The 18,827-nt window shown below is 47.2% G+C and overlaps 1 protein-coding gene across 2 annotated transcripts in view; it reads left to right on the forward strand.

Annotated features, from left to right (window-relative positions):
- SLX9 (SLX9 ribosome biogenesis factor) overlaps positions 1 to 14,381 on the forward strand; it is a 50,913-nt gene extending 36,532 nt beyond the window's left edge. Inside the window, exons 5-6 of one of the 2 annotated variants that reach the window (XM_035139828.3) lie at positions 8,271 to 8,336; positions 13,766 to 14,381. In XM_035139828.3, the coding sequence (XP_034995719.1) occupies positions 8,271 to 8,336; positions 13,766 to 13,892 (193 nt within the window). In that variant the 3' untranslated portion in view covers positions 13,893 to 14,381. The remainder of the gene's footprint in view (positions 1 to 8,270; positions 8,337 to 13,765) is intronic. The other variant, XM_088675760.1, reaches the window with a different exon arrangement.
- The last annotated feature ends 4,446 nt before the right edge of the window (positions 14,382 to 18,827 follow it).

The raw sequence follows: 18,827 nt of genomic DNA on the forward strand, positions 1-18,827 counted from the left end.
CATAAATGAGGAATTATACTCCCAATGATTTGTCAGCTTTTAGTCACAGAAGATCAGATTCTCTAGAAATGTGATCCCCTGCTGGGGATAAGTGCATTCAATTGAGGTTTTATTCTGATTTATAATGAATGAAGTCTGAAACATGTAATGAAACAAGGGTGCCTTTCATGATGAATAAATAAAAATGAGGAGGCGGGCATCCCAGCAGCACATCACAGACACCTGAGGCAAGTTTCCACAAGTGGCACAGACAGCTGTATATGTGAATAAGTCTTATTTCTTGGGTTAGTTACAGGCCACATTTGTTTAGGGAAGTTTTTAATGTTTGATGCTGTATTGTTTTTAATATTCGGTTGGAAGCCGCCCAGAGTGGCTGGAGAAACCCAGCCAGATGGGCGGGGTATAAATAATAAATTATTGTTTATTATTGTTTATTATTGTTTATTATTATTATTATTATTATTATTATTATTATTATTATTATTATGTCACGTGCATTTGATCTCACAGAGAACTTTGGATTAACCTGAAGTCTGGTAATACATTGATTCAAGTCTGTAATGAGAAGCTTAGAGAGTAGTCTTAAATTTAATCCTTTCCCACCCCGACCTGGCCACAGTGATCCATGCGACGGTCACCTCCAGGCTGGACTACTGTAATTCGCTCTACGCGGGGCTGCCCTTGAAACTGTCCCAGGAACTCCAGCGGGTGCAGAATGCTGCAGCGAGGCTCCTCACGGGGACCCTGCCATGGGAGCATATTTGCCTAGTGCTTTTCCAGCTGCATTGGCTCCCGGTGGAGTACAGGGTCAGATTTAAGGTGCTGGTTTTGACCTTTAAAGCCCTTTACTGCCTAGGACCCTCGTACTTACGGGACCGTCTCTCCCGGTATGCCCCGCGGAGGACCTTAAGGTCCATAAATAGTAACACCTTAGAGGTCCCGGGCCCAAAGGAAATCAGATTAGCCTCAACAGAACCAGGGCCTTCTCAACACTGGCCCCGACCTGGTGGAACGCTCTGTCTCCTGAAACCAGCGCCCTGCAGGACCTGATTTCTTTTCGCAGGGCCTGTAAGACAGAGTTGTTCAGCCTGGCATTTGGCCTGGAGCCAACCTGATCCCCTCCCCCATTTTCAGAAAATGGGTTTCTGAAAAATAGGTCATGTCAGACTAATCTGATCTCATTTTTGACAGAATTACAAGCCTGGTAGATGAAGTGAATGCTGTGGATATAGCCTATCCTGATTTCAGCAAGGCCTTTGACAAGTTGCCCCATGATATTCTTGTAAAGAAGCTGGTAAAATGCAGGCTAGACTATGCTACCATTCAGTGGATTTCATGTGAAAAGGATCTAGGAGTCTTGGTAGATGTCAGAGGGCCTGGTATGGCTACTCTAGAGTAACGACTCCAGCATGGTCTTTTAAGGTTTTTATTAAGTGCTGATTATTTACAGTGTTCAGAGCAGTAAAAATGCATCCTTAAGGTGAGGTGTCTGAACTCCCGAATGGCGATTGGCGCGTTTTCTTCCAGCACCACAGCTTTGGCAGACCCAACCTCTTCCCCCTACGTTTGCGTCGCAATTCGGGAGTTGGGGGAATTGGCCTCCCCCCTGTGCGTCCTACTTCCTGTCCCACCTGCGGCCTGGGCTCCACAACCTTGCCTGAGCCTCGGACACCACTTCCTGACTCTCCGCTGGAGGCAGAGCTCTCCTTACTCTCTCCCGCGCTTGGGGATGGGCTGGAACTTAAGATGGGAGGGACTTCCCTGTATCCCTCGTCCCTCACATCCATCCCCCTCCCAGGCTCCTCTCCCCCCCTTCCTAGTGGCTCTCCGCTTGCTGGGGACGAGTGAAACCCCAAGAAGTCTGTGGCATCCGAGCCTGTGGGTGTAAAAATTTCCCCCCAATCCTGCGATCTTTCTCCTTCCCCCTGAGAAGACGGGAATCCCAAGAAGTCAGTGGCGTCAGAGCTGGTGGGAGTAAAAATGTTCTGCCAGTCCTCTCCTGCCTCTGACGTCGTTGACCTCGGTGAAACCCACACCTCTTCTTCCGTGTCCTCAAATTCCGCTTCCCATCTCCATGGAGAGCTGCTGCCTGCTATCCCTTCCTCCTGCCCCTCCCCCTCTCCCTCCCTTTCCATGTGCCAGGGCTTGGGCCTGTGGGGGAACAGGGCGTGGAACTCTTCCACTAAAAATTCCTCAGGTACTTCTGTGGCCGGTATCCACTCATTGTGGGACGGCGGAGTGTCCTCCCATGCTATCAGGTACTCCAGTCCTCTCACCCCTCTCCTTGAGTCTAAAATCTCAGTTGCCTCATTGAGCTGTCGGGCGTCTCCCGTCTCCCCCCCTCCCTCTGGAGGCTGATCGCTGTCCCTGAACCTGGTACTTTCCCTGTACGGCGACAGCAGCGATCTATGAAACACTGGGTGCACTCTCATGTCCTCCGGCAGTGCTAGCCTGAAGGCTACCGGGTTGACCTGTTGCGTGACCGTGAAGGGGCCCAGCCTCCTGGGTGCTAACTTCTTGCATCGCCCCCTGGTGGGAAGACCTTCCGAGGATAACCAAACCTTGTCCCCCACCCTGATGACCTCTCCCGGTCGCCTGTGGCGATCTGCCCCCTTCTTGTACGCTTCCTTGGCCCTCTCCAAGTGTTCTCTGAGCTGCTGGTGCACCGTCTCCAGGTCCTCTGCCCAATCCTCTGCCTGTGGGCCCTCTTCCTCCTCCTCCCCCTCCCTCTCCGGGAAAGATCTGAGGTCGCGCCCGTAGTTGGCCTTAAAGGGCGACACCCCTGTGGAGACGTGCACCGCATTGTTGTAGGCAAATTCTGCCAGTGGCAGGCGATCCACCCAGTCCGTTTGCCTCTGGCTGACGTAACATCTCAGGTACTGCTGCAGAATGGCGTTGACCCGCTCCGCCTGTCCATTGGTTTGCGGGTGCCTAGCCGTCGACAAGCTGACCTCCACCTGCAGGAGGTTCATGAGCCGCCTCCAGAACCTGGAAACAAATTGGCGGCCACGATCCGAAATAACCCTTAAAGGCAATCCATGCAGTCTGAATACGTGGTCAACAAACAGTTTGGCCGTCTCTTCTGCCGAGACCGCCCTGGCACACGGTATAAAGTGGCACATTTTGGACATGAGGTCCACCACCACCAACACTGCGGTCTTGCCCCTGGACGACGGCAGGTCTGTGATGAAGTCCATGGACACTACTTCCCACGGCCTGTGCGGTGTGGCTAAGGGCTCCAGCAAACCAGCTGGTGGCGCTCTGACCACCTTTGCTCGCTGGCAGGTGTCACATCCCCTTACATAATCCCGAACATCCTCCCGCACCCCTGGCCACCAGAAGTGTCTTATGACTAGGTGAGTGGTTTTGTCCCTTCCAAAATGACCCGCCGTTGGGTTGTCGTGCATCTGCTTGAGGGCCTTACCTCTCAGCTGTTTGGTTGGCAGGTACAGGGCTCCCTTGTAAAAAAGCAAACCCCTCCTTTCCTCAAAGTCTTTGGCCTGCTCCCCCCCCCTCTCAGTTCTCTGAAGATGCGGGTGGCAAATTCATCAGCTGCTGTCAGTGCTGTGAGTTCTGCCTCGCTCACCACTGTTGCTCCGCAGGACCATGCTGATGGGGGGAAAATATGCCTGGGTGCCGGTGGCAACTCCTCCTCCATGTACTCTGGCTTGCGGGAGAGGGCATCCGCCCTGACATTCTGCTCTCCCGGGATGTAGTGGATGGAGAAGTTGAAGTTCGAGAAGAACTCTGCCCACCGTATCTGCCGCTGGTTGAGCACCCTGGCAGTTCTCCAGAACTCCAGGTTCTTGTGGTCTGTGCACACCTGGATGGGGTGCTTGGCGCCCACCAGGAAGTGTCGCCAGTGCTGGAACGCAGCGTGGATCGCGAGAAGTTCCCTGTCAAACACTGTGTAGTTGCGTTCCGGCTGGGTCAGCTTCCTGGAGAAGAAGGCACAGGGTCTCCACTCTCTGTTGGCGTCCAGTTGCAACAGAATCGCTCCCAGAGCCTTGTCCGAAGCATCTGTCTCCAGGCGTAGGGGCGCATCCTGCACCACGTGGAACAGGTGCTGGTCTGAAGCGAATACCCTCTTGAGGCTTTCGAACGCTGCTTGCGCCTCTGGTGTCCACCGGAACTTCTGCTTGCCTCTCAGGCAGTCGGTGATAGGAGCCGTGACGCGAGAGAAGTTCTTGATGAACTTCCTGTAGAAGTTCGCGAAGCCTAGTAGGCGTTGGGCATCTTTGCGCGTCCTGGGGCTGTGCCAGTCCAGGATGGCCTGCACCTTGTCCTTGTCCATCGCCAGCCCCTTGTCTGACAGCTTGTAGCCTAGGAAGTCCACTTCTTTGGTGTGAAACTTGCACTTCTCCAGCTTCACATACAGGTGGTTGTCCTTCAGGCGCTGCAACACCTCCCTGACATCCTTCACATGCTGCACTGGGTCATTGGAGTAGATAAGGATGTCATCCAGAAAGACCAAGCAGTTCTTGAAGAGGAGGGACCCCAGGACGTGGTGCATGAAGGCCTGGAAGCATGCTGAGCCCCCTTGCAACCCGAAGGGCATCACCAGATATTCAAAAGAGCCCAGAGGCGTGAACATCGTGGTTTTCCATTCATCACCCTCCCGGATCCTAATCAAGTTGTACGCCCCTCTTAGGTCGAGCTTGGTGAAGATCTTGCCCCTGCGTGCCGCTGTCAGGAGATCATCCACTCTGGGCATGGGGAAAGCCATTGGCTCTGTCACCGAATTCAGCCGTCTAAAATCCACCACCAGACGGCGCTGTTGCGTGTCTTTCTTGTCCACCCAGAAGACCGGGCTGCCCCCTGCTGCCTTGCTTTCTCTGATGAACCCCCGCTTGAGGTACTTGTCGATGAAAGCGCGCAGATCCTCCAGTTCCTGATCTGACATGGCGTACAGCTTGGCTGGGGGTATAGTTGCCCCTGGCACCAGGTTGATCTGGCAGTCAAAAGGCCTGTGTGGGGGTAGGTGGTCGGACTCCGCTTCGCTGAAGACCTCCTGCAGGTCCCAGTACGGCTTGGGTATTGCCTCACCCCCCTTGACGTGCATGGTGGCCACCGTGGCTATCGGAGGCCCCTCCCCTGGTTGGTGCTGCATGCAATGTTCCAGACAAAAGTCCGATCCAAAAGTGATGCATCTCTGGTGCCAACTTATGGAGGGGTCGTGGCGCGTCAGCCAGCTCATGCCCAAGACGATGGGGGGGTCTGAGATGGTTGTGACGTTGAAAGCCAGTGTCTCTGAGTGCCTTCCCACCGTCATTCTCATGGGGGGGGTTTGATGCGTGATGGCCCCTCCCAGCAGCTCTCTGCCGTCAATGGTGGCCACGTGCAGGGGAAAATCCAGCTGCAGAAGTTGGATCTGGTGCTCTTCCGCAAAGTTTCTCGAGAAGAAGTTGGCTGAGGCACCACTGTCAATTAAGGCGAGGACTGTCAGGGGATAGCCATTTGGGAGCGTGAGCGTGACTTCTAGAACCACTCCTGCTCTGGGAGGGGTGGGCTGGCTGTGCTCCTCTCTGTGCGGGTGGGCGGGCGGGGGCTGTTGTCTGCTGACTGTGCCTGGCCGCTCCCCCTTGTCTCCTGCAGCCAGGCTGTCTCGTTTCCCTGCTGTGGTGCTGCGTCAGCTGGGGAAGGTACAACCGTTCCCGCCTTTCCTAGCCACTCTCTGCGATGAGGGCAGTCTCTGACGCGATGCCTGGGGGAGTTGCAGAGAAAGCAATTCCCGCCTCTTCCCTCCTTGCGTCTTGGCGCCGCCGGGGTTTGAAAAGCCCGCGCGCGCGCTCCTCCGATCTCCATCGGTTCCGGCTCTGGGCTTGGCCTGGGCGGGTGTGGGGGCGGGCCCTGGGGTGGGGTTTGGTGATGTGGTCTGTCCTGGGAGCGTGGGAACCAAGGTTTTGCTGCGCGCGTCGCTTGTTTGTCATTCCATCTGGATTCCTGTCTCACCCCCACCGCTAGCGCCGCTTTGCTTAACTCATCCATAGTTCGCGGTTTGGGACCTCTTGCCAGCTCATCCTTAACGTCTGCGTGCAAACCCATGTAGAAGGCTGATTTCACTGGCTCACTTTGCAGATCCCACCCCAGTTTGTGCACCAGCATGGTGAATCTCGCCCAGTAGTCCCTAACTGTCGATTTTCCTTGTGTTAAGTTATGAAGCTCCTCTTTAGTGGCCTCCATTTCACTGTCACTAGCGTACATTATTTTTAAAGCTTCTAGAAATAATTTTGCGTTCTTCATGCAAGGATTTTTTTGCGCGATGAGCGGTCTTACCCATTCTCGGGCGGCCCCCGTCAAATGCTCTATGATAAAGGAGACTCTGTGCGCGTCATCTGGGAATTCTGCTGCATGCAATTCCAGCGCATAATTTATTTCTGTCTCGAATCCTAGGTACTCCCTAGGGTCGCCGCTAAACTTGGTGACTAGGCTCTGTCCCCTTCTCACTTGGACTAGCTGCGGCTGGGGCACCCCCCCACCTCTAGCGGCTTTCTCCTCTTCCAACTTCTTCTGTAGGTCCAAAACCATCACCCTTAGCTGTTTCTCAGTCTCCTCTTTTGTCCTCACCTGGTCCACCAGCTTGTTCAGCTCCTCCTGCGCCCCTCGCGCTTCCTCCTGAGCGGCATGCAATTGCTGCTGTGCGTGCGCTGTGAGGTTCTGCAGCTCCTGCTTCGCTGCTTCGGCCTCCAGCCTCCAATGCTCAGCCTCTTGAGCGCTCATCGCTGCACTCCAAAGTAGCCAAAAAAAAGATTCGGGAGTTGCTGTCAGAGGGCCTGGTATGGCTACTCTAGAGTAACGACTCCAGCATGGTCTTTTAAGGTTTTTATTAAGTGCTGATTATTTACAGTGTTCAGAGCAGTAAAAATGCATCCTTAAGGTGAGGTGTCTGAACTCCCGAATGGCGATTGGCGCGTTTTCTTCCAGCACCACAGCTTTGGCAGACCCAACCTCTTCCCCCTACGTTTGCGTCGCAATTCGGGAGTTGGGGGAATTGGCCTCCCCCCTGTGCGTCCTACTTCCTGTCCCACCTGCGGCCTGGGCTCCACAACCTTGCCTGAGCCTCGGACACCACTTCCTGACTCTCCGCTGGAGGCAGAGCTCTCCTTACTCTCTCCCGCGCTTGGGGATGGGCTGGAACTTAAGATGGGAGGGACTTCCCTGTATCCCTCGTCCCTCACAGTAGATGACAAACTTGACATGAGTCAACAGTTGTGGTCTCTTCCAACTTTATGATTCTATGATTCCCTTTCTCTTTCCCTTTTGTATGAGGCTGCATTTTTAATTTTAATGTATTTAGTCTTGTTGTTGAATTGTATTTTAACTAGTTGCTTTATATTTGGTGTTAATTGCTCTGAGCCCGGCCTTGGCTGGGGAGGGCGGGGTATAAATAATAATAATAATAATAATAATAATAATAATAATAATAATAATAATAATATAGTCTTATTCTTGAATAATATGTGTTTCACCTGGGATTACTTCACTAGGAACCAATGTTTTATGTTTCTAGAAGTAACGAGAACAGTGCAATTTGCTTTGAAGGTTTGGAGCAACGGCCTGCAGATTTTCTGTTGTCTCTTCAGAAACTGTAGGCCATCTTCTCCTGGGTGATGTGCTGGCTTCCTCAGAAGGCTCTTGCTGCAGAGTCATCCCAGAGCATACCTGGCGGGAGGGAGGGGCGATGGCAGCCTCCTTGCAGTGAAACCTTAAAGGGTGGGGGCAGCAAAAGTGCCCCCAATTTTGGAGTTCTCAGTGGAGGATTTCATCTCAGCACTATTTTAATATAGACATTTTTTTAATAATCAGACAGTAGTTTTGACAGGTTTGTGCTAGATCATGAAAGAATGCAGTTAATCACTAAAGTATGTATTTATAACAGTGCGTAACAAAGCAGAAGACACAACATTCTCACGACAAATCATTTTGGCTTCTGTTGCTCTGACATGAATCAAAGGGTTCAGCCTTGGCAGAAGCCAAAATGTTTTGCTGTAATAATTTAACATCTATTTTGTTAGCTGCTGTAGTTTATGAGAGAGAAATAGAAAATTCAGAGTTTGTAGAAGGACAAAAAATCATTTGTAAAACCCCAAAGGTCTCTGTGGCCACAGAATACTAGGTAAGTCCTGGAGCTGGAGGGGGGGGCTTGAGAAGGGAAGGGGGCCTGGAGTGGCTGGAAGCCCAAGCGGAAGGTGCTGTACACGGCAATGTTTTTGACAGGCCTTTGGTGTCAATATTGTTCTCAATTAATACTTAGTTTTTGTTTTCTTCAGCCCAGCAAAGAAGATGCTGCTGACTAACTTTTGTCAGATGAAATCAACCCAGAAACGCAAAGTCTTGTGAGTAATGGTGGGACAGTCACAAGAAGCCCTTCTGGGCAGCAAAGTCAAAACCTGTCTTGCCTTAAACCTGTCTTGCCTTTCATGTCGTGAAATCATGCTCCTCTGCTCAACCAGCAGCAGACACAAACTCTGAAGTAGCAGTATGGACACCAGCCCATAATTTTCGAGAAACTCTGCTGCCACTTAACAATCCCAGCATCCCATGTTGGTGCCTCCAATGCATGGTGAAATGTGTGGGGTTGCTTGCTCTTTCTTTCTTTCTTTCTTTCTTTCTTTCTTTCTTTCTTTCTTTCTTTCTTTCTTTCTCTTTCTCCAGATAGGCAACTGCACATCCCCCATCCAAGGCCTCCCATCCTAACCAAGTGAAAATTAAATCCCGCAGAGAGCACTTCATTACAGAAGCAATTTCAGAATTACAGAAGCAATTTCAGAATTTCAAAATTACAGAAGCAATTCTGTTGATCATCGGGGCCTCTAAATCATAGCTCCCCTTTTGAAAACAGCAGCTGAATCAGAATCATAGAGCTGGAAGAAACCACAAGGGTCATCCAGTCCAAGCAGGAAACACCATCAAAGCATTCCTGACAGATGGCTGTCAAGCCTCTGCTTAAAGACCTCCAAAGAAGGAGACTCCACCACACTCCTTGGCAGCAAGTTCCACTGCTGAACAGCTCTTACTGTCAGGAAATTCTTCCTAATGTTTAGGTGGAATCTTCTTTCTTGTAGCTTGAATCCATTGCTCCGTGTCCGTTCTCTGGAGCAGCAGAAAACAACCTTTCTACCTCCTCTATATGACATCCTTTGATATATTTGAACATGGCTATCATATCACCCCTTAACCTTCTCTTCTCCAGGCTAAACATACCCAGCTCCCTAAGCCGTTCCTCATAAGGCATCGTTTCCAGGCCTTTGACCATTTTGGTTGCCTTCCTCTGGACACGTTCCAGCTTGTCAGTATCCTTCTTGAACTGTGGTGCCCAGAACTGGACACAGTACTCCAGGTGAGGTCTGACCAGAGCGGAATACAGTGGGATTATTACTTCCCTTGATCTAGATGCTATACTCCTATTGATGCAGCCCAGAATTGCATTGGCTTTTTTAGCTGCTGCATCACACTGCTGACTCATGTCAAGTTTGTGGTCTACCAAGACTCCTAGATCCTTTTCACATGTACTGCTTGCTCTCAAGCCAGGTGTCACCCATCCTGTATTTGTGCCTTTCAATTTTTTTGCCCAAGTGTAGTACTTTACATTTCTCCTTGTTAAAATTCATCTTGTTTGCTTTGGCCCAGTTCTCTAACCTGTTAAGGTCATTTTGAAGTGTGATCCTATCCTCTGGGGTGTTAGCCACCCCTCCCAATTTGGTGTCATCTGCAAACTTGATCAGGATGCCCTCAAGCCCATCACCCAAGTCATTGATAAAGATGTTGAATAAGACTGGGCCCAAGACAGAACCCTGTGGCACCCCACTAGTCACTTCTCTCCAGGATGAAGAGGAGCCATTGATGAGCACCCTTTGGGTTCGGTCAGTCAGCCAGTTACAAATCCACTGAATGTTAGCATTGTCTAGCCTGCATTTTACCAGCTTCTTTACAAGAATATCATGGGGCACCTTGTCAAAGGCCTTGCTGAAATCAGGATAGGCTATATCCACAGCATTCCCTTCATCTACCAGGCTTGTAATTCTGTCAAAAAATGAGATCAGATTAGTCTGACATGACTTATTTTTCAGAAACCCATGCTGACTTTTAGTGATCACAGCGTTCCTTTCTAGGTGCTCACAGACCATTTGCTCAATGATCTGTTCTAGAATCTTTCCTGGTATTGATGTCAGGCTGACTGGGCGGTAATTGTTTGGGTCCTCTCTTTTCCCCTTTTTGAAAATAGGGTCAACATTTGCCCTCCTCCAGTCAGCTGGGACTTCGCCTGTTCTCCAGGAATTTTCAAAGATTATTGCCAGTGGTTCTGAAATCACCTCTGCCAGTTCTTTTAATACTCTTGGATGTAGTTCATCTGGCCCTGGAGACTTGAATACATCTAAACTAGCCAAGTATTCTTGTACTACCTCCTTACTTGTTCTGGGCTGTGTTTCCCCTGCTGAATCATCTGCTCCATATTCTTCAGGTCGGGCATTGTTTTCTTTTTTGGAGAAGACTGAGGCAAAGAAGGCATTGAGGAGTTTTGCTCTTTCTTTGTCCCCTATTTGCATTTCACCATCTTCTCCTCTAAGTCACCCCACTGTTTCCTTGTTCTTCCTTTTGCTACGGACATACCCATAAACACCTTTTTTGTTGCTCTTAACCTCTCCAGCAAGCCTGCGTTCATTCTGTGCTTTAGCTTTTCTGACTTTGCCTCTACACATGCTGGCTATTTGTTTGAACTCCCACCTAATGATCCTGCCACTTCTACCCCACTAACCAGGTCATCACTATTGGTTAGTACCAGATCTAAAATGGCTGATCCTCTTGTTGCTTCTCCCACTTTCTGGACAATGAAATTGTCTGCAAGGCCAGTGAGGAATCTGTTTGACCTAATGCTCTTGGCTGAGTTTGACATCCAACAAATATCAGGATAGTTGAAATCCCCCATTACTACTATCTCACCTCCTTTTGAATGCCTGGTCATCTGTTCCAGGAAGGCATCATCTGTGTCCTCAGTTTGGCTTGGGGGTCTATAGTAAACTCCCACAATGAGATCACTGTTATTTTTCTCTCCCTTAATTTTGACCCAGATACTCTCAATTTGGCTTTGAAGTTTTAAATCCTGGATTTCTTCACAGGTATACACATCCCTGACATATAACGCCACTCCTCCTTCTTTCCTGTTTGGTCTATTTCTCTGAAGAGACACCATGGTCTCTTGCTGGGTGTTGGGATGTCATCTGCTTCTTCAGAACCTTCCATGCCTTTAGATGTCGGACTGAGTGAGTCCTTCCTGCTGTGCTTTTGCAGAAGCAAAACGTTTGGGCAAGTCCATTTGTCCTTGGGAAGCTCTCAGTCTGTGTCTCACTGATCTGATGACTCACTTGCCGGGGGCCACGGGCTCTGCTGCATAAGTGGGCTTTGCTAATGAAAAATTTGGCAATTTTCCTGGTTCCTCTTGGGTATTTTTGTTCATGGATTGCAGGGGATAGGGGTGGGCACTTCCTAAGAATTTAGCCAAGGCTGCGCCAATATCCTGTTCTCTTCTTCCCCCCTCCCTCTTCTGGCAGAGTTCTGTAACCTTAGTTCTGTTCGTGCCAGAGAAAAGTCCACAGGTCAAGAAAATGATTGTACTCACCGACGCAACACCATCCTGTTTATCCAAAGCAGCTAATTTGGGAAATGTTGTGCATGGAAGAGGAATAAACGCTAAAATGTTAACTGAAAAATACAAGGCAGTCCAGGTCCCAAAGAGGAGGGTTCATAAACTTTTATTGCACTAGCCAAAGGCCAGGGCATCAGTAGGGGTATGCACCAACCACAAAAGTTGGTTCAGACCCCAATTTGGTTCTTTGGAATGAGTAAAAAAGGAATCATGTTCTCCCCTGATGTTTTGTGAACAAATGTTCTGAAAACTGCATACATAAGAGAGATCACTGGATAAGAAAACTGGCAAACTGAAGTGAAACATGTCCACCAATTTTTGTGGAGGCAAGGGGGATTTCCAGGTAAAATCAGTTCCTCTGATGACAACTTTGCCCTGTTAGTCACAACGATCTCTCACATAACTCTCCCAGTGTGGGTGTTTATTCTTCCTTCCCTCAGCATTCCACTCTGGTGTTTTCCTTATATGATAAGCTTAGTTCTGCTGTTGGCATATGCTTGTCTTCAGTCGCTTTTTGACATCTAAATTGCCACGGCCCACAAAATGCTTCAGGGGTTCTAGATCCTACTTCACCTACAACAAGCCCCAAACCTTTTTGAGGTGCCACACTTCATCTTGGATTCAGGATTTGTCTGAATTCAGTGCACACCCCTGCTGGATAGCACATATACTCCTTATGAGGCTTGCAGAATTACGGAACTGCCCTTATCTTCAGTAGAGCCACCCAGTAGTGTTGTTTGCAAAAACACATGTAGCAACTATACACCAGCTAAATTCCATTGTGCCTGGCTAATATAACTTTGATTCTTGCAAATTCAAGCGAGATATTATAACGAGAGCACTGGAGATAAGATTGTGTTTCAAATAAATCTGGAGAGCTCTTCTGCTAAGAGACATTGTTAGAGGGCCCCCAATTTCCTGCCCCCCCCCTTTTAAAAGTTTAAAACGTTAAGCTTTTCTTGGCTTATAAGGCAGTTAAGCACACTGCAGAGCCCAGAGCTGATAAGACCCTGGCCAAGACCATCTTCATTTCCCTGTAAATTAACAAATGCACATTTTGGGCAATCCTGTAAATTCATAGCTACACTTTTGCTCTTACTTTTCTCTGAAGAATGCTATTGCCAGATACAGTGGTACCTTGGTTTGCAAACACTCTGGTTTGCATACGTTGTAGATTACAAACATGTCAAACCTGGAAGTGCGTGTCCTGGTTTGCAAACTTTTTTTGGATTACAACCCATTCAATTTTTTTTTTATTACAAGCAAATTTTTGTTGGAAGCCCCATTGGCGAAAGAGCGCCTTGGGTTACAACCTGTTTTGGTTTACAAAAGGACCTCCAGAACAGATTATGGTTGTAAACCAAGGTACCACTGTACATGACACACTCCTGATTTTATTTTACTTTTCTCAAGCCACCCTAGGAGCAAAGCCCTGGTTTACAGTCTTCCATCAAGTAATTCACATTCAAAGGAATATAATGAAAGGTCCTATTTGTGAACTCCTGGTTCTGTGCTCTGCACAGCTGCAAGGAAAGGGCTCTGTCTAATTGAACTCAGACTGTAGTGGGTATGTTATGCTATTTCCATAGAATAAATTTGAGTCGTTCAAGGAATATGGAAGACACAATTGGAAATGAACATCTTCAGGTGTTGGGAGTCCTGCTGTTGGCACATGACTCTTCCTCGTGAGGTCTCTTACACTGACCCCCATTAGTCACACAGCAGATGTGCCTAGATGACATCCTCCAGTTTATGCCTTTTTGTACCTGGGGTGTGCTGGAAGTTTAGTCAGAGCCAGGTTAGGTTAGCCCCACCTGAATACATTGAGTTACTTCACTCAAAGACTGGTAGTACAGTGGTACCTCAGACATCGAATGGAATCGGTTCCAGAAGTCCATTTGACTTCCAAAGCATTCGGAAACCAAGGCACAGCTTCCAATTGGCTGCAGGAAGCTCCTGCAGCCAATCAGAAGCCGCATCGGATGTTTGGGTTCCAAAGAATGTTCGGGAGCCAAAACGTTTGACTCGCAAGGCATTCGGGATCCAAGGTACAACTGTGCTTTTAACTTGCCTCTTGTAATGTTAGCATATCATCTGATGCATTTTATCCCTTTTTTCTAGGATGCAGGAAGTAGCACAGTTTCACAAGACTATATCGGATCCTTTGTTCAAAGCTAGCCCTTTGACAGTCCTTGGTGAGCATCTTTCCGAAAGACTGAAGCTGGAGAGGGAGGGAGAGCCATTCTGACATCATTGCTGGGACTGTTTGAGAGCACAAGAGATTGGATTCCCGCAAACACACTGCATGATGGATGACCTTACATGCCCAGTGTGCCAGCATAACTTGCAAGATTCCACAGGATTATGACATTCAGTGACCTTGTTTTCTGCCAACAGAAATAATGCTGCCAACACTGATGATTGCTGCAATGTTGTCTACTGTTTTACTAGAAGCTCTTGGGGATTGTTCTTGATTCCCACTCTGCTATATCATGCACCAGATGTCGTTTCTCTTTTCTTTCCATAGTTCCTATGAAGTATTACATCCTCTCCTTTAGGAGTAATGCAGCATTGGCATCATTCTCCTGAAATTATATTCAATAGAGATTAAGTCTGATCCTGTTTCCACGAACAATTCAACTGAAAAATATCTGTTCTTGTTAGTTTTCGATACTGATTTGGCAGGTGCACAATGTAAAGTTTAGTTTTTCTACATAATAAATATTTTCCCCCCGTAGTATGATGTTGTAAGATAGCAATAATAAAGGGAATACCATCCTAATTTTTCAAATGAAAAATGATGAGGGACACCCTTTTTGAAACATGGTTCAAGCAACATGGTTTACAATTGGAAAATCAGGGTAACTTCTGCAATCTGATCTTGAATGTCTTAACACCAAAGGGATGGAATAAATGACACAGTGCTAGAGAAATGTGTTGGAATAGTAAAAGTCTGAGGGAAAAACCAGGAAGGCAATTTCACAGAACAAGTTAAACATGGCATTGTAGTAGTGAAGTAGCAACGACAACAGCAGGAACATTTTTATATCTCACTTTTTAGCTGAAAAGTTACAATTTGGCTTACAATAATACCAAGATGACAGTGACAGTATTAAAACAATATTCTAACACAGATAACAGATAAAACAGCAGCAGAGGCAGTAAAATGAGGTACAGTCAGTGACAATAACAGGAGAATTTGTTGATATTAAGCCTGGGAAAACAAGGTTTTAGCTTCATGGCTGAGGTTAGGCTAAGCGGGTGTTGCCCAGAAGAAAATTCTGCGGGGAGAGTTCCAAACTGAGGATGCCACTTCAGTGGCAGGAATGCCCAGCGAAGGCTGCTCATCAGTCTTGTATGGGATAAGTCAGTGCTTTAATTTAGATACCAAAGTCCCAAGCCATGGCACAAAACCAACATTTTGAACTGCACTTGGAAACTAACTACAATCTGCTTAAGAGTTGGTGAGATATATTCTGACCAACCTCTTCCAGTCAACAATCTTGCTGCCATGTTTTAGACTAATTTGAAGTTTCCAAGATGTCTTTGAAGGCAATCTCACATGTAGAGCATTGCACCAGTCACTTCTGGGTGTTAACCAGGACATAGGCAACAGGGTTCAGGCTATCTGCAGAAAGGGCAGCGTGCTGTCACATATCCTAAGTTGAAGAAAGATGCTTTGTGCCAAATATGCAATTTGGGGCACACCAGCAGATTCCCTACTCTGTCCCGGTTCCCTAATACCAAGTCCCAGGTATAGACACTCAGAGTGGGACTTAACCAAACAGAGACCATCTCAGCTAAAAGAAAAGAACTCACCCTGAAACTCACTCACAGATGGTACCTAACACCACAGAAACTAGCGCTGATATGCCCAGGAGCCTCACCAAAATGCTGGAGAGCCTGCACCTCCACAGTCACATACCTCCACATGTGGTGGGAATGTCCCCAAATCCAACTCTTTGGGACATCAGTCATATAAGAAATATGCAAAATAACTAAGCAAATATTAGAGGTCACCCCAGAACTGGCCCTACTGAACATCTTCCAAGAAAATAATGCCCACGCATGTTATAAAGAGCTCATAACCCACCTCCTCTCAGCAGCCAGAAGCATCATAGCCAGACACTGGAGAGACCTGTCAGGAGTAAGCCTGGACCAATGGTATCAAATAGTATGGGAAACAGCCTTACTAGAAAAACTAACCAATAAAGTGAAACTGACACAGGGACAAATAGAAGAAGATGCCTTCACCCTGGTATGGTTTCCGTTTATCACATACCTACCCCAACAAGATAACAAAATCCACTGTCAACATACAAATCAATTTTGCTAGCCTGACCCCAAAACCCACCACACAAAAACAAATCTCACTACAAACAACCAAAGACAACCAACCACACCCTAGGCCACCCCAACCTCTCTTACCACCAAGGAAATACAACAAGCGAATAGTAAGAACCCACACAAGTGACACCAACCACCCCACTCGCCATTCCCCTTCCCCTCCTCTTTTCTTCCTAACCTAACACTAATGTCTCACAACAAATGAAACTGATCTGTAGAAAACACAACTTGAAAAAGAGACAATGTACACATTTTTGTAAACTAAAATCTTTAATATTTTTTTTAAAAAAACACAACAAAACTGGAGTGTGTGTTGTGGTACAGCGGCACTTGACCATCAAACCTGTGCTAATGGTAAAAGAATAACTTGGGAGGGGGAGCTTTACCCCTGCAAGCTCATCCACCCAGGTATTTTTTAATGCAAGCCAAAGTTGGCATCCTCCTCAAGGACAAAGTCCTGAAAAAAAACTGTTTCACACAGACGTAGCAGTCAGCTAAAGCGCCACCAGATTTGATTTGATTTCTTTTTGGCAGAGCAGCCAAGTTTGCTTTGGCTGGGAGGAAGAACGTGCAGGGGGAGCACAATGTACAGTCCCATCTTCATTAACCCCTTAGGTTGCCAGTCCATGAAGCTTGGTTTTTTATTATTATTAGTTATTCACATACACAGTACTACGTTTCAGCTACAGTATGTTGTCAAACGAATAATCATTCTTATCTGAACACAAAAACTGTAAAGCATATAATAAATTCTTAAAACAAATCACAGGTGTGTAATAGCTTGGAAAATTATACTTAGGGTGGGCACATCATCCAAATTCAGTAATCATAATTGAAATATAAACAGAATCAAAAACCCCACCATGCCAACATGTGACTTGTATTTGAGTAAATAGCACATGTATGACTTGGCTTCTTGAAAATGAAATCTGCAGGCCCTGTCAAGAAAGGAAAGCCAAGTGGCTCAATATCTGCTTTGGTTCACCTTTCCTTAAATTGAGGGTGTCCAACATGTTGCCCTCCAGATGTTAAGAGGAAGAAGAGTTTGGATTTGATATCCCGCTTTATCACTACCCGAAGGAGTCTCAAAGTGGCTAACAATCTCCTTTCCCTTCCTCCCCCACAACAGACACTCTGTGAGGTGAGTGGGGTTGAGAAACTTCAGAGAAGTGTGACTAGCCCAAGGTCACCCAGCAGCTGCATGTGGAGGAGCGGAGACGCGGACCCGGTTCCCCAGATTAGGAGTCTACCACTCTTAACCACTACACCACACTGGCTCCCATCATCCTTGACCATTGGCCAGACCAGATGGGGCCGATGGGAGCTGGAGTCCAACAACGTCTGCAAGGCACCAGATTGTCCCTGCCTTAAAATGTCAGCCAAATTGCAAAGTCAGGTAAATCAGGATGGTGAAGCAAAGAACCTGGCTAAAGTTCTCAATTCCTCAATGAGTAACAAATGTTTGAGATACTGCGGGAGGGCAATTCATTGGATTAAAAATTAAAAATAGGACCTCTGACAATAAAAGGGAAATTTAAAAATAAGGGATAATTCTACCTTTTGGAATTATTTGCGACAGGAGGTATTGTCACTAAAAGCAAATAGGGCAAGAATAAAATTATTCATATTAATATCCTGGCTCTCACAAAAGAGCAGCTAACAGCTCTGTGATAAAAATGCATTTTAAAAAATACGTAAAACATTTTAAAACAAGTATAATAAATGAGCAAGTTATAATGTCAAAACAATACAAGAATTAAAGCCAGTGCACTATTGGGGGAGAAAGAGAATGGAGGCGCTTCATTCCCATGTTTGACAATATATTATCAAGCTGGTATGTTAAAACATTCAATGACATGGTTCACTAGTCTAGACAAAGTGTCTAGATTGGAGGAACAGGATCTATCCACGCACCTTAAATATATCCTTTGGTATTAGACCACAGGAGATCCGAGGGCATGAGGTATTTATAAGTGTAAATTAAGCCCTGGTATGTCACCTTGCGCAGCAATTTATTATAACAAAGAATGGGAAGGAAAGCAGTTCTTGGGGGACATACAAATCTGGGAAGCCCAAAGTCTGAGATCAGAAATTTATTGGGGAATGGTCTAATAAGGAGTTACCAGAAGATGGTTCTTGAAACAATCCCCTTCTTTCAGTACCTACAAATTCTACATTTAGACAGCCCTATTGTTTTTCAGTGGCTTGGTTGAGCAACAATGTTAAAAGGCGGCCCAGGGAGTAAAACGGAATGCTATAACCCTAAGGAAATGCCATCAACATACAGTCTTACCACCCCATTGTTAAGATTTTGTTGGTGTTAATGCTGATGTTATTTAAAGCCATGGCATCCAATCTTATTTAAGCGCCCCAGCAAATATTATTCTAAATGAATGACTTGGTTTTTGTGAATGTCAGATTGGAAGTAAAGATTGTCCTCAGGGCCAGCCCCAGACGTACGGTAGATCCCAACCCAGAAGCACTTGCACAAGAGGAGTGTGCCATGCCTGTCCCTCTCCAGCGCATGCTTGCCACGCTGCCCCCTGAGGACCCCAGCTCAGCAGCCCTAGCAGAGCCACCGTCTTGCCTGCTCCATCAATGCCTGAGGCAGAGCAGCAGCTGCTGAAAAATAATGTTTTGAGCTCTGCTCTTATCAAGTCTTCTAGCTGAGCGCTGCGTGGAGTGTCCAGGCTGCCACTGAAGCCTTAGTTTTCCTCTGCACTCATGAGACTGTGGCTCAAAACAGAACACCAGGTGTCTTCCTCTCCGGAGCAAGTAGCTCCCTCATAAGATTCAGAGATTATGTGTATCTAGAGTCAAGTGGCCCATGCTGAGC

Source organism: Zootoca vivipara, chromosome 1 (genome assembly GCF_965207765.1).
Source record: "Zootoca vivipara chromosome 1, rZooViv2.hap1.1, whole genome shotgun sequence".
NCBI lineage: Eukaryota > Metazoa > Chordata > Lepidosauria > Squamata > Lacertidae > Zootoca > Zootoca vivipara.